This window comes from Pongo pygmaeus, chromosome 9 (genome assembly GCF_028885625.2).
Source record: "Pongo pygmaeus isolate AG05252 chromosome 9, NHGRI_mPonPyg2-v2.0_pri, whole genome shotgun sequence".
Classification (NCBI taxonomy): domain Eukaryota; kingdom Metazoa; phylum Chordata; class Mammalia; order Primates; family Hominidae; genus Pongo; species Pongo pygmaeus.
Window position 1 is genome coordinate 23313042 of NC_072382.2, and position 25473 is coordinate 23338514.

Sequence of the window (25473 nt, forward strand, 5' to 3'; positions counted from 1 at the left end):
GCAATAAACAGAAGGCAAGAAAAGTAGTTTAATTCCCTCCCATCATTTCTATTTTGAAGCAAGTTGATCTCTGCAATTTTATAAAAGTACTGAATTTAGTACAGCAATATCATAAGGACCAGAATCTATCTAACCATCTCATCCTTTCCATGTTAAATACATGGCCTTTGCAAAGAAGCAAACATCAGTATCTTCAGGGCAGTGACCTTGGTAAGTCATTAAGGTGGTAAGTGGAGCAGCAAAGCCGATATGTCACTAGGTAGTCAGCAGACCCAGACTGAAGCCTGAAGAGCGAAACAACTTTCCTGCTGGGTGGCCCTCTGTTCGTTCTATTCCTATTTTATCCTGATGGGGAGAATTGCTTCTTAAAAATGATCTTTAATATTTCCAGAGTGGCTAACTTCCAAAAAACATAACCTGAAGAATAAAAACATTCTTTTCTAAAGAATGAGAACCATGATATCCTCTTGACAAGTGTATGAGCCATCAACTACAGAAGACTTAAACAGGTTCCATGGCCCTGCCTCCTGGGCACTGGGTTCACTGATGTAATTCATATTTGGAACTGTCTTGCCATGTATATTACAGGAAGCTATGACCTCTGACCTTAGATTGTACTTGGGAGCTACAAACAACATAGCTTATATTGGTTCTTGCTAGAATTCTTTTCTCCCAGAAATCTCGAGTACTTTACAAAGCTTCCTTTAGAACAGTGGTTCTCAAATTTTACATGAGAAATTATTGAGGAGCCCAAGGAACTTTTGTTTATATGGGTTATAGCCATCAGTTTTTATCATATTTAAAATTAAAACTGAAAAAATTTTCAACTACTGGTTAATTCATTTAAAATGCAATGACAGGCCGGGCAACATGGCTCACACCTGTAATCCCAGTACTTTGGGAGGCCGAGGCGGGTGGATCACGAGGTCAGGAGTTCAAGACCAGCCTGGCCAATATGGTGAAACCCTGTCTCTACTAAAAATACAAAAATCAGCTGGGCGTGGTGGCATGCGCCTGTAGTTCCAGCTACTCAGGAGGCTGAGGCAGAAGAATCACTTGAACCCTGGAGGCGGAGGCTGCAGTGAGCTGAGATTGTGCCACTGCACTCCAGCCTGGGTAACAGAGCGAGACTCCGTCTCAAAAAAAAAAAAAAAAAAAAATTAAATTAAAATAAAAAAAATGCAATGACAAATCCATTACATGTTAACATCAACATTTTAATGAAAAATAACTATAATTTCCAACACAAATAATTGAATAATTGATGAGAAGGGTTACACTGTTTTGCAAATCTTTTTACTATCTAACTTAATAGAAGAGAGCTGATTCTCATATTTGTTTCTGCATTCAATCTGTTAAAATAGGTTGTTTTTACTGAAGTATATGAAGGAAATTGGCTTCACATAGGTATGTAGTTTACAGCCTTTTCAAATAACTGTAGATATTCTTCTTTGATATTATACCAAAACTCAACAAATACTGGTTTCCTTTTTTTTTTCTGAGACCACGTCAATCTTTTAATTGGTATAGAAACTACTTTTATTTCAAGAGAGCCCTTGTGCTCTGGTTTGATTTTGTGCACAACATATACAAAATCTATGGCTATTGAGTTAAGGTAGGATCAGAGTTAAAACTACCTGCCTAGATAGTTTTGGGATGAAATGACTACGTTTACCATCTGGCGAGCTATTTGCTATCTAGAGGTGAGAGGAGTCTGTACAATGTCACTGCTCGGCAGGAGGGTGGAGCTGGCTGTCCGAGGAGGGGCGGCCATCCCCTCTGCACACTAGGTGCAGGCGGTGCGGCACTAGCTGGAAATCATGGAGCTGGAGTGGGACTGGCTGGAGAAGGTGGTGGCGCGGCTCAACTGGGAGAAGCCACTGTGGCTGGACTCCAGGCTCGTCATGGAACCTCTGAAATCCTCGGAGCCTATCACCTTGGCGTAGTACATCACTTTACAGTTGTGCAAAGAGATCTGCAGGGACGCGAGCACATCATCCACCTGGGGCAGGCTGCTGACAGCGCACACTGGCATGCTGTGGAATTTCCACTGCAGGATGCAGAGGCCCGGCCACGTGGTCGCATGGGAGCCCTGCACACCTTCTCCTTCTTTGCAGATCAGAGGCGATTCCACCATGTTGTAGTCATGGCCCCACTGCCAGACGTTGTCTATGAGCTGTACATTGTTCCCACCTGGAGAGGTGGGGCCCCCAGGGAGTCCTTTTTGGGTGGCTGTGGCGACCTCTTGGAGTGATAGATGTTAAAGACAATGTCCCCTTTGTACACGTCGAAATTCCAAGTGACGACTGAAGAGGCATCCACAATCTGAATGAGAATCTTGTGTGGGGTTCCTTTGAAGATGCTTGCAGAGTGGTAGAGGTCTCAGTCCAGAGCTTGAGGTCTTCGTTCTCCAGCTCCTCCATGGTCCAGTACAGAGATCTGGGGACGAGTCCACCCTCTGGCACTTTGCACATGCACTCTTCACTCTGAAATAATCTGTCAATGTAATCCAGCAGGCCTCCAGGACCCTGGTAGTCATTTCCTGCATAAATGAGGAGTTTCCTTCTGGTGTTGTCATCAATAAATGGACTAACCAGCGTCCAGAGCACAGGAAATACCCTGGGTGCCCGCAGGATGAGAAGTCGGCCCAGTCTCTTAGGGTAATTGGCCTTCACCACCTCGATGATCCACCACAGCACTTTGACATCAGGTCTCCACAAGTGGCGCATGTTCACCCCTTCCAAGTCCACCAGGCAGGTCCATGAGCTGATAGGCCAAACAAAGACTTTTGTATTCTCTTCACATCGCCTTAGCTCTTCTTCATTTATGGAGAGAACATATCTCAGCAGGGCTTCCTCCCCGAGCGCTCTCACCAAGCCATTGGTGTCCATCTGCCCCAGCCTGAGCACACAGAGGGGCCGCCCATCTTTGTCGTGATGATGCCAGCTTCCCGTGTAGTAATCCTGAAGGACCTGTGGAGCGGTCCAGTAGCAAGAATGTAGTCTACCTGGTGCTGCTTCCTCCACGCCAAAGATTGACAAATGATCTCTCTGGCTTTGTCAATATTAAAATCCCACGCACGTAGGAACTGAAGAATATGCTCATCTTTTGGAATTTCGCCCTTGTGGATCTCCTGGAGCCACCGGTGAAGTCTAATGAGACAGCTCTCCTCCAGCGGAGTCAGATCGCCCAGGTATCTCTTGATGTAGTCGGCATCTAGTTTGTTATCGGGGTGCCCATGGGCTCAGGTGCGCTGGGACTGCTGAGGGCATCACCACTCAGCCCCTCCTTGAGAACAGCATCTGGGATGACAACGGCCATGGACACTGCTTGTTTCTTGCAGGATGACGAAGATGTCTCTGAAGAGGGTGTGATGGAAGGCGGAGTCCAACGGGGCACAAAGGTTATGCCTTCTTCTAAATGGCGAAGGTAGTATTCAATGATTTTCTTTCCTTTTTTTAATATTGCTGATATATTGTTTCACTGCAGTTTTTTCCATGGTACTTTCAAAACCAAAGAAAGATTTAATATCTAAACTTGCAGACTGTTCAAAACAGGTCCAATCTTCATTTTCAGGGTGAATGGTATAGCGACTAGAAAATGTTTCATTATGAGCCTCAATGTGCAAAGTACATTCCCGAGAATTCAGTGAGTTCTTCTGGACAAAATAAACGTAATCAACTCCTGCAATCTTCTTCAGCAGTCTTGGTGCATCTACATCCAGATTACAGTGCTTTTCAATGACATGAACAGCCCCATCTTCACTCTTGAATTCATTCACAGTGTCACTGCCCATGAATGTCGGAATCAAAGGACATGTAGGGAACCTCCTTTCATAGGCAGCCATAATTAATTTGAAGGGGTATTTGTACACCCTCAGTGGTGACTGGTATTTTTGCACCATGATTGTAATACAACAGCAATCCTTTCACACCTGTCTTGCCAAGGATAACCATTAAGTATGGTATTTTATGCTGAATATGGTGAGAGGATATTCAAACATACAAAACTGAATATTCTCAAGGAGCCCAAAGTCTAGCTCTTGTCAGAATGGCTGGGCCTGAGATGTGGGGTGGCGAGGGGCGCTCATACCAGCAGCTCTGCGGAGCAGTCACGGTTCCACTAACAGGTGCTGACTTCTTAAAGGTTAGTTGCAATATGGAATCTGAAACCATGTCAAACTTTTCATATTATTTTTTATATAAAGCCACTGTCAGCCAGGGCAATAAACTGAGACCCCTCTCTATAAAAAATAAGCCAGGCACAGTTGGCACATGTTTGTGGTCCCAGCCACTTAGGAGGCTGAGGCAGGAGGATCGCTTGAGCCCAGGAGTTCAAGGCTGCAGTGATCTAGTATTGAGCCACTGTGCTCGCTCTAGCCTGGGCAACAGAGCAAGACCCTGTGTCTCTAAAAAAAAAAAAATGCTTTAATTAAAAAAATAATAATAAAGCCATTGGTCCAGCCTACAACTTGAATAAATCTTTAACCTTGTATGGTTTTGTAACATCAACCACTGGTCATCTGGAAAATATTAGTTCACTAAGTTACACAGATCTTCTAAATGCTGACACATTTCATTATACAATAACAAAAAAAATTCTCATCCGACAATATTACCACTGATCTCAGCAGAAAAGCCTAAATAATGGGAAGAAGTCAGGCTCAAAGTGGCTGTGATGGTTAATATTGAGTGTCAACTTGATCGGATTGAAGGATACAAAGTATTGATCCTGGGTGTGTCTGTGATGGTGTTGCAAAAAGAAATTAACATTTGAGTCAGTGGGCTAGGGAAGGCAGACCCACCCTTAATCTGGTGAGCACAATCTAATCAGCTGCCAGTGAATATAAAGCAGGCAGAAAAATGTGAAAAGGAGAGACTGGTCTAGCCTCCCAGCCTACATCGTTCTCCCGTGCTGGGTGCTTCCTGCCCTCAAACATCGGACTCCAAGTTCTTCAGTTTTGGGACTCGGACTGGCTCTCCTTGCTCCTCAGCTTGCAGACAGCCTATTGTGGGACCTTGTGATTGTGTAATTAATACTTAATAAACTCCCCTTTATATATTTGTGTGTGTGTGTGTGTGTGTGTGCGTGCGTGTGTGTGTATCTATCCTATTAGTTCTGTCCCTCTAGAGAACCCTAATAGTGGCAGATACCAGTTTTCTAAAATTCTAATTTTTGCTTGAAAACTCAACTTTTATCATTAGTAAAAAATCTTGTCCATTGTTTTCCTTGAAGTGACATTCACATCACTCATTTATGAGGAAATGTCTGCCAAATACTCAAGTTTGAATAACCACAGTCGGTCTGCCAGTTATATTTTAAGCAAAAACAATCCACAACAAAAGTAGCTAGTTCAGCTTACAGCTCAATCACACTTCAGTTTGTAGCTGGAGTACTTTAGGTATACTCTGAATCATTAAGAAGACTATTGGGAAGACACACACTCAAAGACCAAGATTTAATAAAATGAATAATGTTTACTACTTCATCAATAGACATTCTTAAATGAAACTGGCATTTTTTAAAGTTTGCACTGGAAGCGCATGATGATGATGAACACAATGACTACTAGCACAGTTTGGTGACAATGGCTTGATTCATGCTAAGGTGCTGGCAGCTTTATCCACCATTACCATCAGTGCAAACCCAACACAGTGAAAATACCATACGGACTTAGTATTATTATGAAAAGAGTTTTACTTGTAGGTTCCCAAAAAAGTTTTCATGAACCCTCTCCAGGGATCTGCAGATTATACTCTAAGAACTGTTACTTTAGGGAACTCCTTGAATGTCTATTGCATTAGTCTGTTCTCATGCTGCTAATAAAGACATATCCAAGACTGGGTAATTTACCAACAAAAAGAAGTTCAATGGACTGACAGTTCCACATAGCTGGCGAGGCCTCACAATCAAGGCAGAAGACAAAGGAGGAGCAAAGTCACATCTTACATGGCAGCAGGCAAGAGCACATGTGCAGGGAACTCCCATTTATAAAACCATCAGATCTCATGAGACTTACTACCATGAGAACAGTAATGGGGAAAATGCCCCCATGATTCAATTATCTCCACCTGGCCCTGCCCTTGATACATGGGGATTATTACAATTCAAGGTGAGATTTGCATGGGGACACAGCCAAACCATATCATGTTATATGTTTTGCAGTGAAGAAACAGATGTTCAGCAAAGGAAAGAATATTATCGTTACTATTATCAAGTATATCCCATGGTTGTCAGGTAAAACTGCCAGGGAAGCTTACATAATCACTCAGCTTTACTCTGATGTGAAAACCATGGTTAAAGATGGAATTCCTTGTTGTGGATATTACATTATAATATTATATTATAAGCAGAGGATTTTAAAAAATAAACAGCAAAAACAACAAATAGTTGGCTAATAGGACACCTGGGGAGACTCAGGAAGCCTCTGGAAGTTGGAAGTTTCTGTATCTCTTGTTCTCCTTTTTTATTGTGGTAGAAAAACACATAACATGAGATCCACACTCATAAAGCAAAAATATTAAATTAACCTTTGTTCAAGAGAATAAATTCCAAAGTGAAATTCCAATAATAGTGTCAGCAGGCTGTATTTCCTATTTACTTTACAGCTTTAAATTTATCTTCATAACGATAAAGATCAGATGCTAGAATTACACACTTAACAGAAAAACAAGAATGTAAAGGAGGAAGATAGGCTTTTTTCTCCAATGTTACTGAGAATCTAATTAGCACTTCCCTGACTTGCTCAGGGACTGAATACTGAGATAACATAAAGTTTGTGTTATGTTTCTAAGTAGGTATTTTTTTTCTGGGTTATTTTTGGTACTGAAACAGTGAGAAAAGGAAGAAAAAGGGGGATAATGAACTAGAGGATTAATTTAGACTCTCCAACCAATACTCTATATTCAGATGCCTCAGAACTGAATGTCTAAATTAAAATTCAGCATTATCTCACTGTTCAGTGAAGACATTTTATCCTTAAAAGACATTTTAGGAAAAGAATACAAAAAATATGAATCACAGAAGTGAAAGGACCTATTCAGCGGATTTCAAACAGTGTTGTACAGAGTTCTAGGTACCTCTGGGTCTACAGGAGAAGGAAGGAGAGGTCAAGTTGGTGGGACTCCCAGCCAGCCAAGGCTCTGATCTGTTTTATACACTGGGCTCATTGGAGATTTAGTTTGAACAAAAACTAAAACAAGTTTAAAAACCCATGACTGAAATTGCTCGTTTTGTATGGGATATTAAGCTTCAGGTAATGACAATTTTTAAACTAAACAAGTACTCCCAACATATATATACATACACTAGTGAATCCACCTTTAAAAAATTCTGAGAGGTCGGGGTGTGGCCGATAATCACAACTATTAAAGGAAGCTGAGGCAGGAGGATCACTTGAGCCCAGGTGTTCAACACCAGCCTGGGTAACATAACAAGACCTTATATCTAAATTTAAAATGAACATAAATAAAAATCTGAGAAAGGGTAGCTCTTTTGTTCAAGATAGTATGTAAATGAACTAAATATATCACCAATAAAGACAAAGTTATGAGCCAGCCAAATCCGAATTAAAGAATTCTAATTTGACCACATTATTATCCAACAAAAGAGGGTTGTTTGAGTAAGCTACGGCACACATAGATTACAGAATACTATACAGTGATTAAATATGATGTTGTAGAAGAGTATTTAGTGATAACATGTTAATGATACATAGTTAAATGAAACGCGCTATCTCTCTCTCTCTCTCTCTCTCTATATATATATAGATATATATATATGTTTGAATGACAGGGTCTTGCTCTGTCTCCCAGGCTGGAGCACAGTGGTGTGATCATAACTCACTGTAACTTCAAACTCCTGGGCTCAAGCGATCCTCCTGCCTCCACCCAGCTAATTTTTAAATTTTGGTAGAGAAGGCATCTGGCGATGCTATCCAGGCTGGTTATGAACTCCTGGCCTCAAGCAATCCTTCCACCTTGACTTCCCAAAGTGTTAGGATTATAGACATGAGCCACCACACCTGCACTATTTTATTATTACAGAAAAAAAGATTCTCTAGGTATATTTGTCTAAAATAACAAGATTGGAACCAAAACATCGGGTAGAATTATCAAGAATTTTGATATTCTTCCTGTTTATGTGCAGTTTCTAAATTTTCAATAAGCACATACTACCAACATTTAAAAAAAAAGGATTGTCATAAATCATTTTGAAGAGTTGTCAAAATGTTCCCAAAGTGTCGGACAATAAGAGGCTACTTTACTCAGCAGATCCTATGTGCTTTGTGTTTATTCCCACCGGTTCTTAACCAAGGGCAATTTTGCCCCCCAGCAGATGTTTAACAACGTCTTGAGTTGGTTTTGGTTGTCACAACTGGGTGAGGGGTGCCACTGACATCTAACAGGTGGAGGTAAGGCATACTGGTAAACATCCTACAACGCGAGGGATAGACCCACAATAAAGAATTATCCAGCCCAAAATGGCAATACTACTGAGGTTGAGAAATCTTGTTTTAAAAGATTAACTAGAATGAATGAGAAAGAACTTGCCCACAGCCCATTTAATCCTCAAATTCTCTGCTATGACTACTGACAAGAAGATAAATTAATTCTGACAGAAACAAGGAAAGCCGGCTATGTTGGACTGGCCTAATTCTATTACCTCCATGTTTCAAAATCAACCTCAGATATAAAGGGTCTCGGCACTTCCCTGGCTTACATTCTAAATGCAGCCCTTGAAACCAAAGCATGCAGCTATCTCCTTACGTGAAAAGGCCATGTTCCCTTAATGTTTTCTCCCTGAACATTTTAGTAAAGTGGTAGCTTGCAATTACAAATTTCTAGAAGCTCTGAAATGTGTCACATTTCTGTGTATCCCAATGCCATAAGCAAAACTCCATTTTCTTCAAAGTCTCTTTCAAGAAAACATAACATTATTTGCCAAAGGCAAGATTCCAGGAACTAAACAGGGAGCTATTTCTTGGACCTTAACTCTATCCCCTGGAAGAGCTTAATTTATATACTAGAATATCTTCGTCTACTTTCATGGAAATTTTTTGAAAGCAAAAGCAGCAGCAGAAACAAGCCAAAGCAAAATCAGATGGAAGTCTGAGAACTGCAGCCATAGAATAAATACAAAGTTAACAAGAAAAACATCAGATTTTTTTTTTCACAAATAGCAAAAGAGCCTGAGAAACAGAAAAAGACATATTGACCTCACTCGTCAGTCATAAGGACTCAGCCCCACAGCAAACGCGTACCAGGGTGTACACAGAAGGAATACAGCTAGAAAAGCTTGGGAAAGAGGGATATTAGGAGAAGAAATAGTTCATTGTCCTGAAATCCTAGACTCTGGTTCAGTTTACTCTAGTTCTAGTTTTTTCTCATCCTCTAGCTCATCTGTGGATCAAAAGCACATGAAGGATGACAAGCACAAAGTCTCAATGTTTCAACCCAGAGAGGTTTTTTGAACTAGGAACCAGCATGCATCTCTGCAAGGTAATTTGTTGTTATTTTATAGCACTCAACACATAGTATATAGTCTATAAAACCATACCAATGACAATATGTTGACATACGTGAGGATTTGGTTCCATAGTGATTCTTGAATAAGTGTAAGGAAGTTCTCCATACCATGCTGTAAGTCTTGGTTGCTGATAAGTTATATCTAAGAAAGAAAATACAGGCCTTTGAAATGGTTTAATGCTATTTAAGGTGTTACTACTGAGTGCCAACTTTGTGCCTTGCAATGTGCTATGAGAAATACAAAGGAAAAGTAAGAATGGGCTGTGACCCAAAGTTCCACCTTCACAGAAGATATGGGACTTGGCAAGTAGAATGGACAAGAGAAACCACTACGTTGGCAGACACTGCATGGGCAAAGGCTCTGAGATGAGAATGTGGGTGACTTGCTGTATTAGTGATGACATAAACAAGAGAGGGCAAAGAGTCACACTGGGGAACAGTGGGGCTCAGACTAGGGTCTCAAAAAGCAGAATATGGAGCCTGAACCCCTGTCTGCAGAAATTTGTGGCACCAACATCCATATGAGAAACAAGACAAACTGCTCATTCATGTGTCCAATGTTGTGTAAACCTTTTTGATTCAATGGAGGAAAAAGTGCCCTGACCAACTGTAGCATGCAGCTGATTTTCGTCAGAAGGCTTTGATGTTCCAATTTAGAGAAGAAGTTATCCATAGATCTACTCTTTTTCCCACAACTGGTATCAGCCACAACAATAAAAACAACAACAATAATAATAGCAGCAGCTAATACTCACTGAAGGCTTACTATGTACCAGGCAATCTCATGCGTTATCTCATTTTATTAACACAACAACCTTATAAGGAAGACATTATTATTAATTTAATTTTACTGGTAAGAAAACCAGGGATCAGAGAGTTACTTAACTGTAATTTGCTTAAAATTAACAACTACTTTGAATGAAAGAGCCAACAATCAAAGCTATGTCTGTCACCAAAAGCCCTGCTGCAGAAACTGTGGGAGTTGAGAGAAGGCTGTCCTGAAGGCTGAGAGAAAGCTGACTCCTATTCTGAGGCATGAGTAACAAAAATGAAGCCAGTACAGTTGGCCTTTCGTATCTGTGGGCTCCACATCCACCATGGATCAAAAGTACTCAAATCATGGATCAAAAATACTCAAAAAATGTATAAAAATTAAAAATAACAATACCACAATAAAAAAGTGTAACAACTATTTACATAGCACTCACATTGTATTAGGTATTATGAGTGATCCAGAGATGATCTACAGGATACTAGAGGATGTGCATAGGTTATATGCACATACTATGATAGTTATTTTATTTTTTTTTGAGACGGAGTCTCGCTCTATTGCCAGGCTGGAGCACAGTGGCGCAATCTCAGCTCACTGCAACCTCCGCCTCCCGGATTCAAGCAATTCTCCTGCCTCAGCCTCCCGAGTAGCTGGGACTATAGGTGCGCACCACCATTCCTGGCTAATTTTTGTATTTTTAGTAGTTTCACCATGTTGGCCAGGATGGTCTCGATCTCCTGACCTCATGATCCACCTGCCTCAGCCTCCCAAAGTGCTGGGATTACAGGCGTGAGCCACCACGCCCGGCCACTATGATAGCTTTTATAAAAGGATTTGAGCATACATGAATTTCAGTATCCACAGGGAACAATCCCCTGTGGATACTGAGGGACAACTATATATACTTTGCCTCTTTACAGAAAATTTAAATTCACTCAATTCTAAGCTAGAGCACAGACGCCCCCAAGTGACCACCTGTGGTATATCAGGCACTGTTGGCTTGTGGATGCCCGCAGACATTCAGGTTCCAACTCAGGTAACAAACTGCCGTGTCACTTTTACAAGCTCAGGAGAGTACAGATGCTGAAGCTAGAGGAGACTGGACTCTTTTGGCGAAAGTTAAAGAAGAATACAAAGTCAGCAAGGACTGTGAAAGAATGTATGCAAAATAGGATAAGAAAAAAAGAAAGCTCTGTAAGTTTCTATGAAGAAAGGAAAAAGTTGGCACCATTTGAAGCAATAGTCAGTGAACACAAAAGGAGATAAGTATGTCAGCCATAGTTCAGCCAACCAAATTTCCTTTGGTTCCTTGAACTCTCTCTCACGTCTATCCTCCTGCCAAGTTCTCTCTGATCTCTGGGCCTTCCACCTGCTGTTTCTCCTGCCTGGAATACTCTTCCCTGTCCTTTTGGGCTAATTCTACTTTCTTAGGATCTCAGGTTTTGAATTTCTGTTTAAGACTAGCTGTGGTGAGCAGAGGTGATGGTACCAGGAAACATTCCAGAAAGGGAGAACACGCAGCACCAACTGTGACCTCTGGGATCTACTTACCCTCTCTGATGCCGGTCCTCTGTTTCCAGGGAACATCTTGACAAAGCTGTTCCAATATCCAGTCAGCTTCTTTTACGTCAACAAAGCCAGGATACAAACAGACCCTGGGTGCAGGATGAACCATTGTTAACCAAAGAACATGGAAAAGATAAGTTAGACCCTAAATGTCAGTGGAAACAGTTAATCTGGATGCAGCCTCTAATGGGTACATGAAATCATCTTACAACAGCTCTCACAGCAAGCAGAGCCTAACATCACCCAGGTCATGAGGCTCCAGATGTAAAATAAACTCCTTTCATGTTGGGACAAATAAAAGAGGCAATGAAGGATAAAGGGATGATAGGTGAGGGCTTTTATAGATCATAATTCAAACAGTACTTCAGTACTGCTTAGCTGTGAAACCCTGGGCAAGTTACTGAACCTCTCTGAACTTTGGTTTTCTCATCTGTAACCTGAGATGACATCCACCTCATAGGTTCACTGTAAAGAGTAAACAGAATAATAAGGCCGGGCACAGTGGCTCACGCCTGTAATCCCAGCACTTTGGGAGGCTCAAGTGGGTGGATCACCTGAGGTCAGGAGTTCGAGACCAGCCTGACCAACATGGTGAAACCCCGTCTACCAAAAATACAAAATTAGCTGGGCGTGGTGGTACATGCCTGTAGTTCCAACTACTTGGGAGGCTTAGGCAGGAGAATCGCTTGAACCCAGAGGCGAAGGTTGCAGTGAGCTGAGATCACACCATTGCACTCTAGACTGGGCTACAACAGCAAAACTCCGTCTCAAAAAAAAAAAGAATAACTAATAAAATGCCTGGCCCTGTTTTATTTAAACAATTGGTAGTCTTCTGAGACTATGCTAATTCTAGGGAAAGCTAGAGCTCATTATGACTGTATCAAAATAAACACAGCTAATGAGGGTTCTTTCTCCCACTAAATATGTGTTTATTTCAACAATGCCAACTCAGCTCAAAATAATTTTGGATATCTTTCTTAAGACATCTTCTGAAAGCCCACGGAAGATTCTCTTAAACTGCCTTGGTAGCAAATCTTCACTCTTTGAAGGTGCATCTGATTTTGTGAAAGAGCCAAGCTTACCTGAAGCCGTATCCAGTTAACAATGAGATATGATCAAAACAATAAAACTGGTTTTCTTGAGTGACTTACTTTAAAATAAAAGCTCCAAAAAGGGTTATAACCATGGCAGAGCCATTGCTCCAGCAGAAGTTCCTCTTAAGAAATTCATTTAGATGTGTAAGTTCTATTTGTTTTAAATGTCTCATTATTTTATAGTGACAATTAGTATACTCATGCATTAAGGCGATGTTAATGTTTCAATGTTTTTAAATGTTTTTAAAACAATGACTAATGCCTAATATACCCTAAATAGTATATGCTTTAACTACTGAAATCTATCCTAGGCCAGGTATGGTGGCTTACGCCTGTAATTCCAGCACATTGGGAGGCCAAGGCGGGCAGATCACTTGAGCCCAGGAGTTCAAGGCCAGCCTAAGCAACATGGCGAAATGCCATTACTAACAACAACAACAACAACAACAAAATACAAAACTAGCCAGGTGTGATGGCGCACACCTGTAATCCCAGCTACTCGGAGGCTGAAGTGGGAGGATGGCTTGAGCCCAGGAGGCAGAAGTTGCAATGAGCCGAGATTGTGCCACTGCACCCCAGCCTAGGTGACAGAGCCAGACCCTGTCTCAAAAACAAAAAGACGGCCGGGCGCGGTGGCTCACGCCTGTAATCCCAGCACTTTGGGAGGCCAAGGCAGGCAGATCACGAGGTCAGGAGATCGAGACCATGCTGAACAACACGGTGAAACCCCGTCTCTACTAAAAATACAGAAAAAAAAAAAAAAAAAATTAGCTGGGCATGGTGGCACGAGCCTGTAGTCCCAGCTACTTGGGAGGCTGAGGCAGGAGAATGGCGTGAACCCTGGAGGTGGAGCTTGCAGTGAGTGGAGATCAGGCCACTGCACTCCAGCCTGGGTGACAGAGTAAGACTGTCTCAAAACACAAAACAAAAAAAACAAAAAAAGAAATTTACCCTAGTGTAGCAATATGTAACATTATATACAATAATATGTAACATACATGAAATATAATAATATAATGTAGCACTCACAGCACAGAAGTCCAGGCTAGACCCAATTCTAATGTCAAGTTATTATGTGGCACAAAGAAAAAATATTCAGGCCAGATGTGGTGGCTCACACCTGTAATCCCAGCACTTTGAGAGGCTAAGGCAGGGCAGGTGGATCACCTGAGGTCAGGAGTTCGAGACCAGCCTGACCAACATGGTGAAACCCCATCTCTACTAAAAATACAAAAAATTAGCCAGACTTGGTGGCACATGCCTGTAATCCCAGCTACTTGGGAGGCCGAGGCAAGAGAATCTCTTGAACCCAGGAGGTAGAGGTTACAGTGAGCCAAGACAGCATCACTGCACGCCAGCCTGGGCAACAAAAGCAAAACTCTGTCTCAAAAAGAAAAAAATATTCAATCTTCCTAGGTCTCATTTCCTCATCTAAAAAACTGGGGAAATAGTAGCTACTATATCTGACAGAAAGGTTAGGAACTATACCTGAAAATATTGTGATGCTAGAAATACTAATAAAAAGGAGATATTATCAAATTTTTGCTACCCAAGAATTTAAGGGGCAGAAGCTACCTATTTGAAATAAGGGAGTAGACTTTTTTAAACTTTAAGTTTGGGGTACATGTGCAGGTTTGTTATATAGGTACACTTTTGTCATAGGGGTTTGTTATACAGATTATTTCATCACCCAGGTGTTAAGCCTAGTGCCCATTAGTTATTTTTCCTGTTCCTCTCCCTCCTCCCACCCTCCACCCACCGACAAGCCCCAGTGTCTATTGTTCCCTTCTGTGTGTCCCTGTGTTCTCATCATTCGGCTCCCACTTACAAGTGAGAATATGAGGTATTTGGTTTTCTGTTCCCACGTTAGTTTGCTGATGATAAAGGTCTCTAGCTCCATCCATGTTCCCACAAAGGACATGCTTTCATTCCTTTTAATGGCTGCATAGTATTCCATAATGTATATATACCACATTTTCTTTATCTAGGGGAGTAGACTATTTTAAGAGACTATAACTCAGTGATAATTACAGTCACTTCTTGTGAGGATTCGCTTACCTAGATACACCTGTGGGTGACAGGCTGATTTCATACACACCCTGTCTGCTAAAGAAACAAAGGAAACAGACTTGTTAGTTTGAGGCAAAACAATATGCTCTACCCAGTGGAAGAGTTATCCTTCTGAACTGCCAAAGTCCTGGCTCACCAAAGTCATTTAATTATGAAAGAGGCATAATCCCCACCTTCTTCTACCACTGAGAAGATCATGGTATATCATTAACAGCACTGGGAATGGAACTGTGACAGGATCAGGCCATGGAGACAAAAACTGGGATAAAATCAATTCTGATTCTACTCCTTTATATTTTACCCAAAATTGAGGCAGATATGGTCCAGGAATCTATTGCACAAAGAGGTTTCAAATAGAGCACTCCTCTGGAGAATGTGGAATAGGGGATACATTTAACAGGCAGCAAGCACATCTCAGGGATCTGGGCTTCTGTTGCTTTCAGAGATATACATCTGATGAGGTTCCTCTTCTGATTAAAATCCTTCAATGGCACCCCAAAACTGCATTCAAGGTCCTCATAATGTAGCTCTATCTTCTGACAGCTCCCATAAACTCATCATCCTCCAGCAGCAATCAACTGCTTGGAATCTCCTGAATACACCACTACGTTTCTAACTCCATGCTTTTCAACATGCTGGAATGCCACCCCATCACCCGGCATCCCCAATCCAATCCACCTCCAGCTTTGGTCCAGTGGAAAACTCTCATTCACCTTTCAAAAATCCTAGCTTCAGCATCCCCTCCTATAAACTTTTCCTGACCTTTAATCCAGGCAAATAATATTAACCTCTCATCCTCTATGTTACCACTAGACCTTAGATACAGTCTATTTTTTCATGATGTACAAGATTACAATTTATCTGATTAAATGTCTATTTCATTTACTAGACTGTGGGGTCCTGAGGTGCAAGGAATAGGTAGATTATTGCTTCCCAGTGTCTGCACATAGCAGATGGGCAATAAAGGTTTACTGAATTTAATCAAATGTGGAAATGTATAAAGCTGTTGCAGAACTGCCAGGTGGTGAGGCCCATAATGAGAAAAGTGACACAGCCTGGATAGGCATATCTATCAAGACAATTGTGTCAGATCCTTCTCAGAGAGAGAAACGTTATAGAGAATAATATGAAGGGGCAGTTTTCACATCACCTTCTGTCATGGGAGTTAGTGGTTCATGATCTCTGAGCTAGGCTTTTAAGTAGATGTATGGGTGCCTTTCAGCCAAAATGCAGGCATAGCTGTCACACATATTTACTACATTTTCTACATGCATTGTCTATAAAGTTTCCCTGAGTATATAGAGAACAAAATGTTTCAATATGATATATTTTTGGCCCACATTCAGAAATGGCTCACTTTAAATTTGGAAGACATTTCCGGCTATTTTTTTTTAAAACCTAGCATAGTTAACTTTAGATAACGAGAATTAACAGATTCTAGGACCAAGTAGGAATGAGTTCTGTCATTTTTCTCTGACAATTGCCCGTTTCTGGGGGGCCGAATGTCACATCTGTAGCTTACAACATGTTTCATGGTTTTGTTTATTCTCCTTCACCAATGAAGGCACTAACACACTTGTTTTTTTTAAAACAACCAAAGACCTGGCATGGTAGCTCATTCCTGTAATATCAGCACTTTGGGAGGCTGAGGTGGGAGGATCATCTGAGCCCAGGAATTCGAAACCAGCCCAGGCAACATAGGGAGACGCCATCTCTACAAAAAATTTTTTAAAAAAGGAGCAAGGCATGGTGGTGTGCGCCTGTGGTCCCAGCTACTTGGGAGGCTGAGGTGGGAGGATCACTTGAGCCCAGAAGATGGAGGCTCCAGTGAGTTTTGACTATGCCACTGCACTCCAGCCTGAGTGACAGAGTGACAGCCTGTTCCAAAAAAATAATAATAATAATAAACAACCAAAGACTATTAGAACTAGCCTGCGACTTTTTCTAAGATATACAAGCCAACCTGCAAGCAGTCAAACAGCATAACAAACAGATTGATCATGGGCAAGAACATATATCTGATGCTAATTTGCTAAGATAAAAGAATAGTTTCTACTGACAATTTATCTACATCAGATGAAAATGGACAAGCATAAAAAGAGGAGTCAAAGCATCTCTCACCAACTTTGGACAAGAACATTTTAGACACAGATCAATATAAGAAGAATGTTTACTATCATTTAAATTGTTCTGGAATAATTACATGGTTTTAATAAATGGACTGTAAGCTCATCTACAGTACTAGCAGCTTTCATAGCATTGCTAGTAAAAAAAAAAAAAAAAAAAAAAAGAGGCAATTAATGGCTTCTCAAAAAACCTGCTTCAATGACTCAGGAAAAATCCCTCTCTGTCTTTGCCTGAGAGGTTTAGCTTACTGTCTACAGATGTCAGTGAAATAGGGCCAGGAAATCTACACGAGTCAAAGTTTAACATATGGATATCTTGTTGCATTTTCTATACTATCAGCAAATTCAGAAAGTCTTCTCAAAAGATCAAGTTTAAAGACATTTGAGATGGGAATATCCCAGACTACAATTAAGACACTTATTGGGCCATTCTCTTCCAGATAGAAAAAACAGTGAGGAAAGATTCCAGGCTCTTCATTTCACTGTGGGCAACAATTACAGGAAGACAGCAAATTACTTACTCAATCACTCGTGGCTCAGGAGCTCTACGTACTACCTGCAAGGAAATAGGCAGATCTTACTTCTGGAATGTTCTTAATCCTCACGGATACTGATTTACCATATCTTCCCACTTCTGGTCAAAATAAAGTTAAAAACTATCTCTTTTCTGTTCCAACTTCTCACTAACCCACCAGAGACCCTTGTCTCTGCTCTTCTTAAAACTACTTCACATTTGCTAGTAGACAGTAAAAGAAGATACAATTATTAATAGAATTAATAAATTTTCCTAGCAGCCAGCAGCTCTGGAAAAATCTTGATAAGATTTTTTAAAATAGAAAATATGCTATAAAATAAGGAGTTTTAATAATTATTTATAGGGTTGTTACTACGGCAAGATACCCAACTTTTTAACTTTTCCACATTATTAAAAAGTAAATCTTCACTGTTTCCTACATTTTTCCTCATGGGAAAAAAGGGCTAAAAATCAGGCATTTTGCGGTAATAACTGAAATTTTAATCTAATTCCAAAGACGTTGAAGTGCAATAGCACTGAAGACAGCACAGTTTTAGGACTGCTGGAGCTCAAATAACCAATGCAAGCGAGCTCTCATTATGGTGTAACCTCCTTGCCAAAAATACGGGAATAACATGTGACCATAAACTGGGAGCAGACTACAAAGAATCCCCAGACATAGAAAGGAACTGAAATACTTCGCATTTCATTATTATTATAGTTCTTCTGCTCTGCTATTAGTGAATTTATTCTGTCATTATTTATTTGAGTGTCTACTGTGTGAATATCACTTTTCTAAGAAAATTTTTGTCACTATTGAAGAAAAAACCAAGAATTTACCTGCTGAGGTTCTTTGAACACAAACTCTCTGTCAGAGAGATGATGCTCTTTGTTCTTCCAGGTCTGGCCAGGCTTCTGGTGGAGACGGCTCTTAGCAGTGGTAGCTGAAGCAAGAGAGGGGACAGCCTCAAACCAGGGGAAAGTCTGTTCTCAGCACCTTGTACTGAGCAAGGGCCAATAAAGACCACTTGGAGATGATCTCTATGACATGTAGAAACTAACTGGTAAAGTCAACAGAAGATACTGAAAGGTTTGAGGGTGTGGACTAAACATGAGGAACACTAAAGACCCACCCTTAGCTCACCATCAACAAAATCGGACAAAATATCAGCCACATTTTAAACAATTCCTTGACATCAACTGAAATGGAAGTCCATTATAAACCAAAAGGATATAATAAAAGAGAATGAGAGTTGTCCATATCCACACACACACAAAATCCCTACAGATTCTTGCCTGGCTGAGCAATGGCTTGGCTCTTAACAGGGGCAGCCCAGGCTCCCTGAACTCGGGCTCGCCGTCTTTTTTCCTCCATGTTGACCAAAAAGGCTTCTGCTCCGAGCTTTCGGAAGATTTTGTTCCTGCTTCAAACTACTCCATGGTATCTGTTTATTAAAACAAAACAAAACAGTGTTTTTAGTTAGGATTGTGAACAATTACTCCTAAGGCATAATTAATTTCAGGCAGAAGACTCTCAATGGCAATAGAGCTTCCATGTAAAATCAGTTTCTGTCATCACAACATTTCATTCAAGAAGCCTAGTCATTTGGGGCTGCTGGCTTTAGCATTCACCTTTTGTAATCTTACCATAGTACTTTTGTTTCTTTCACAAGAAAGTGCATTTTAAGAAATTCTAAAATTAGGACCTATTACAAACCACATTCCTCTTAATAGTCCCCAAAAGTAGAATACAAGGAAACTGTACTATTCCCACTTTCACCTACATGGACATTGAAAAATAGGCTAAGACTGTTTCCAAGCATATATTCCATTATCACTGGCTGCATCAAACTTCCCTGGAAGTTTGTTCAAAACACCTATGGCCCACCTCCAGAAAATCTGATTTAGGATGGATACAGGTATTTGTCTTTATAACAAGCAGTGTAAGATTTGACACTATGCAGGTATGTATGTGGAGGGTAAAGTTTAATGATGCACCCAAAGCCACTCAGGAAATCAACAACAGGTAGATTAACATTCAACTTTTATTAAATTCCTGTCTCCAGCTAATGGATAAATCCACTTCATAATGGCTAATAATACTAATTTGACAGTTGTACCAGTAAAAGCTTAGCCTACAGCAAATGCAGAAGCACGTACAGCTAACAAAACAAGGAAATTCAAGCCACATGTTCCACATCTGTAATCTATTTCTTTATGCTTCTACCTAAGAAAGCTTCACACCTCAAGTTCTCAAAGGTAAAAGCTCGTTTTATATTAATAGCTTGCTTAGACTATAGATTCCCAGGTCCCATCTCCCACCTCTTCTGATTCAGTAGAGCTGAGCCAGGCCCAGGAATCTGTGTGTTTAACAAGTTCCCCCAGATGATAAGCATGTAATTCATTTCATTTAATAGATGGAGAGACGACAGAGGCTGCCATCTGCCCAGAAGAGTTAATGAAAATCAAATACCAATTCTCCAATCCCAGGAGCTCCTGTTTGACATGTTCTCTCAATTGAGGCCCTAAAAGCGTAACATAATTACCTACAGTCCCCGCAGAGGATACGACTTGCTCACCTTCTTGCTCCATTCACTGGGGAGCCATATGTTATTTGCCAGGGAACAATTGTTGAAAATAGATTCCAGAGCCCCATCCCAGATCTACTCAATTTGTAGAGTCCCAGAATTTGTTAACTAACGCCACCCTCAACCCAGGAATTCTTAATGCACATAAAGCTTGAGAACCGGTGCTGTAAAATACAAGGACTCTGGCGCCAGCCAGCACTCGCTCTGAATCCAGATCTGTCAGTTCCCAGCTGCATGGCCCATGGCAAATGACTTCACCTTTCTGAGCCCCAGTTTCTCCTCAGTAAACAGGGCAGTCACTTTCCGCACGGTTGAGGTGCAGACTAAGCGAGCTCCGCAGGTGGAAGAGCTTGGTCGTGGATAAGGGTACTTCCTTTTCCTAATTTAGATCCTTCTCTTCCAGGAGGCCTAGAATGAGGCCCCTGAGGTCGCCCAGGAAGAGACTTCAGGGGTGGTCCTCACACCCCCAGCCCCGCGCACCCAGCAGTAAGTCGGGAAGGCGCACTTGCGGGCGGAGCCGGGCGCACCCGTGCAAACCCGCTAGGACTTGGGGCAGCCCTCGCAGCCCCCGCAGCCCCGGACCCACTCCTCAGTCTGTGGTCGGAACCTTAAGAGTGAAGCACCTACTCCAGCAACTCCCAATCACAGGCCGCGGCATCAGGCACTTCCTCTCGGCGTTACGCAGCGCCGCCACTACTTCCGGTGCACCGTCCTCAGTCCGGGTAGTCCCACATCCCCCGCGCCTAGAGGGCTTAATCACCGAAGGTGCTGTTAAGGGGATATGTGTTGCAGCGGACAGGGATTGAGAGTGCAGGGGAGCGGTGTGAAGGGGTCGGGGTTTGGCAAAGGTGGAAGTGAAGGCGTGTCTCCTACGTGAGTTCCTCGAAACTGGAGATGTCCAAGCATCGGCATCTTTGTGGCAGAAAGAGCGACCGGGTCCCTGCGGGACTAGATAAAGGGAGAGGAGTTTGGGGGACCTGCTTATAATGTGTTAGGCAAAAGGGTTTGCATTTTTTCCTAAAAAACACGGAGAGCCTGAAATGAGCCTCCTTTGTGTTCCTATTGCAGCCTGTGCACGCCTCCGAACCCAGCATTTACAGCAGGGCGTAGGACCACGCCTTAATTCGCCTTGGCTCTCTCCAGTGCTAAGCAAATTTTGCTTGAGTGAACAGACCTACATTTTGGCCCAGACACCACCATTTACTAGGTGTATAATCTAGGGCAAGTACTCTGCCTCTTTTTAAAATGGGTATCGCTCTTGTTGGGAGGATTAAGTGAGATAATGCATTTAAAGAATATAGCACAATGCCTGGAACACAACAAAAACTCAAAAAATGAAAAAGAGCTCACCCCATTTGAGCTCATGAGAAACATCTTTAAAGTGGTCATGTTAACCATGTACTTTACAGTATGAAAATAGTAAAAGTAGCACTGAATTGACTGTTTTATGCAAGTCATTCTCTAAGATCTGCCAAAGTATAGTCACTGTGGAAATTTTTAAAATAAGCCTGATATGAGTGTTTACCTGCAGGAAGCTCATTATAGGTACACCTCATCAATGTACCTATATTGTTGCTACTATCAAATCTATTTTCACAGCACTCATTATTATTTGTTATACTTTGTGATACTGAAGGAAAAAAATGATTTATCCTAAACCTGAAAGGAGAGAAAATGCTAAGGCCACACTACAGTTTTTTTCCCCCCATCAACTAATTTGTCAATGTCTGCTTCTGGCTCAGGAACTTTGGCTGTATCTTCTAAAATATGTTATTTCTTTCTTTTCAATGATTATAGTTTTGGAACAGGAACAAAGAAGTCTGGATTGAGGAGTTCCTAAAAGTAGTGATTAACACCTCTTCAGCCTCTAAATAGTGTATTTCTCAAAAATCAATCCATGATTTACTTGCATCTGAAATCACTGCTTTTTTTTTTTAACAGAATCACCTGCGTTTTTAACAAGTACCCAAGTGATTCTGGTGCACAAAAATTTTGAAAACCTCAAGGACACATGTAGGATGACAAATTGTTCTGGTTTGCATGGGCCTGAGGAGTTTCCCAAGACACAGGACTTTAAGTGCTAAAGCCAGGACAGTCGTGGGCAAAATGAGATGGTTGGTTACCCTAGACGATGCGAGTATATAGTATTAGATGTTCGTAATGGTCTTGGCATCCTCATTAGGGTCTTGATTTTCTTATTTCTATTTGAAGCGTTTGAGTTTTTATCAGGAGGTGGTGGTAGAGACCATGGGAGAAGGAATGAAGGTGAAGCGTGTTGCCAATTATCAACCTGTTGAGTCTCCATTCCAAACCCACCCTTCACTACCCTGCTTGCAATACTGGAAGGTTTCTCCCTTGCCTTTTGGTTCAATGGGCAGTGAGCTTCTTCAGTGGAGGGTGCTGGAGGAACTTTAGAGGAGGAAGGGGCTCTTTTTTCTGGTTCCAGTGTGCTCCTCTCAGCTGGCTCTTTAGTGCACAGTGGCCCACAGTGTTTGACTACTCCCTGTGGGCTGAATTACCAGGTTAGTTTCTCTTCTGAAAGTTAAGGCATCAATTGGGAAGGAATGGAATCCCAAAATTTGAAATAAGCACTCTGCTTAGACCCAGATAACTGACAGTCTTGAACACCCACGTCACCCTGAGCCTTCCTTGGCAGTGGAAGTAGCTTGTCCTCTACGTCTGAGGAGACTAGTCATTCTTTGCTTGAAGACACTGCTAAGCCCTCAGCTGGGGCAGATGATTTCAAAAGGGAAGCTCATTCTCTACAAGACCCACCAGAATTTACTTCCCCTTCTTCTGCCTCATTGCCTCTAAACCCTAACTAGGTTCAAACCTCATTAATGCTCCAGGTAGGCTGGTACACACTATGATCTAGGATAAAACAGCTTGCACGCTGAAAGAACTATACTAATTACACATACTTTGCTAATGTGTGGAATGTGTGGAAGTGGATTCTAAGTGTTTTAAAGTAAGGAGGGCAGTATATAGTACTTATATATCAGGCCAATTATATGGAGGCACTTACTAGAGTGCATTTACAGACATTGTGTTGACTCATGCAACTGGAAATGACTCTAACAGCTTATTTGGTGGATTTATTGAAGATTTAACTCAACAGTAGTCTATAGTTAATACTACTGAGATGCCAAGGCATGATGTAGAGGTGGGAACCCAAAGACTGAGAGGGGTAGAAATGTTGGACTGAATTTATCAAATGTGACCTTGACCCACGTGTAATAGACACAAACACAAAAACTGTATCCTACAACAAGATCCAGAAGACACTCCTTTTTCTAAAGCATTGAGAAATACTTTAGACAAGGGAGCACTTGCATCCTTGGAAAGCTCTGTGGTTGCTCTCCTTTGCAGGCCAGGTGTGATCATGGAAGATGCCACCATTGAGTTGGGTTCCCTGGTTTTAGTGGAGATGATGAGGCCAAGTGGCAGCACTTAATTGTTAAAGGTAGGGACATTGATCCTATACAGAAGCCAGGACATACAAGTAATCAGAATATGTTGGTTTATAAGGATCTTTGGTAGTGGCCATGGTGTCCCTAGGAATGAAACAGATGGGCAGCCTATTAGAGAATTGTTTGATCTATCTAACAGAAAAAAAGTCTATGTCTAGTGGCCAAAAACCTTACCTGAGTGCCACACTGGATGGACACAGTCTCTCACCTAGTTTCCAGACAAGTCGTATCACAACCCCAAACCTCCTGATTGACAGGGAAGCCACATCTCTTGGAGGAAGGACCCTGCACCATTGTCACAAGTATATACTATAAATTTTCCTCCAAGTCTTTTTTTTGAGACAGTCTCGCTCTATCACGCAAGCTGAGAGCAGTGGTGTGGTCTCGGCTCACTACCGGCTCCGCCTCCTGGGTTCACGCCATTCTCCTGCCTCAGCCTCCCGAGTAGCTGCCTGCCACCACGCTCGGCTAATTTTTTGTATTTTTAGTAGAGGTGGGGTTTCACCATGTTAGCCAGGATGGTCTTGATCTCCTGACCTTGTGATCCGCCCACCTCGGCCTCCCAAAGTGCTGGGATTACAGGCATGAGCCACTGCGCCCAGCCCAAGACTTCATCCAAGTGAATGCAGCCGTTTACTCAAATGGTTACACATTGGGGAAAAGTAAGTACCCAGGTATTTTAGGGTTTACTGGGCAATGGCTCTTAACTAATTCCTGGGAACCTAGAATACCTCTATAGCCCACGAATGAAAGTGAGGGCTTATGATATTCAAGTGATAGATGGAATCTTAGTTCAAGTTTGACTCACAATGGACCCAGTTGTCCACAGATCCATCCAGTGGCTACTTCCCCAGTTCCTGAATGTATACAGATGCTCCCTTGACTTATGATGGGGTTCTGTCCTGATAAACCCATTGTAAGTTGAAAATATCATAGGTCAAAACGCATTTGCTACACCCAACCTATAGAACATCACAGTTTAGCTTAGCCTGCCCTAAACATACTCAGAACACTCACATTAGCCTAAGCTGGGCAAAATAATCTAACGCAAAGCCTGTTTTATAATAAAGTGTTGATATATCATGTAATTTATTGAATACTGTACTGAAGTACAGTTTCTACTAAATGTGTACCAGTCTTCCACTATCGTCAAGTCAAAAAATCAATGGAACCATCATAAGTCAGGGACCGTCTATAGTTGGATTAGTTATATTTGGCAACTAGCAGAATCCCCAGATTGACTCTCTGACCCACAAAGTGAAGGCCAGTTGGTAGAAAAGGCTACATGGAAACTCCTGGAACTTCCCCTCCATACCAAGATAGTAAATACTAGCAATACCACATTCCTGGAGGAATTGTGAAGATTAATGCCACAATCAAAGACTTGAAAGAATCAGATGATAATTCTATCACATTCTCATTCTCATTTAATTTACTGTTGGCCTGTGCAGAAGTCAAATGGCTCTTGAAGAATGATTGTCGGCTGTTGTAAATTTAATCAGGTAGTTACTCCATGACTCCAATGCAGCTGCTGTCCCCCATGTGCTATCTTTACTGTGGCAATTAACATAACCTTTTGCCTTTGGTATGCAGCTCTTGACCTGGCTAATGCCTTTTGCTCTATATTAATTTACAAGAAACATTCTGCCTTGGCTGGGCACGGTGGCTCAGGCCTGTAATCCCAGCACTTTGGGAGGCCAAGGCAGGCACATCGCCTGAGGTCAGGAGTTCAAGACCAGCCTGGCT

General features: G+C 41.7%; 1 protein-coding gene and 1 pseudogene across 1 annotated transcript in view; both read right to left on the bottom strand.

Annotated features, from left to right (window-relative positions):
• The window catches only part of ALKBH3 (alkB homolog 3, alpha-ketoglutarate dependent dioxygenase), a 39698-nt gene extending 18824 nt beyond the window's left edge, over positions 1–20874 (bottom strand). The window contains 7 exon segments of the mRNA XM_054439133.2: positions 9581–9669; positions 11851–11954; positions 15018–15065; positions 17677–17711; positions 18510–18613; positions 18966–19114; positions 20516–20874. Coding sequence (XP_054295108.1) covers positions 9581–9669; positions 11851–11954; positions 15018–15065; positions 17677–17711; positions 18510–18613; positions 18966–19044 — 459 coding nt within the window. The 5' untranslated portion in view covers positions 19045–19114; positions 20516–20874.
• LOC129007838 (SEC14-like protein 1) lies at positions 1489–9549 on the bottom strand (annotated as a pseudogene).
• Positions 20875–25473: the final 4599 nt, after the last annotated feature.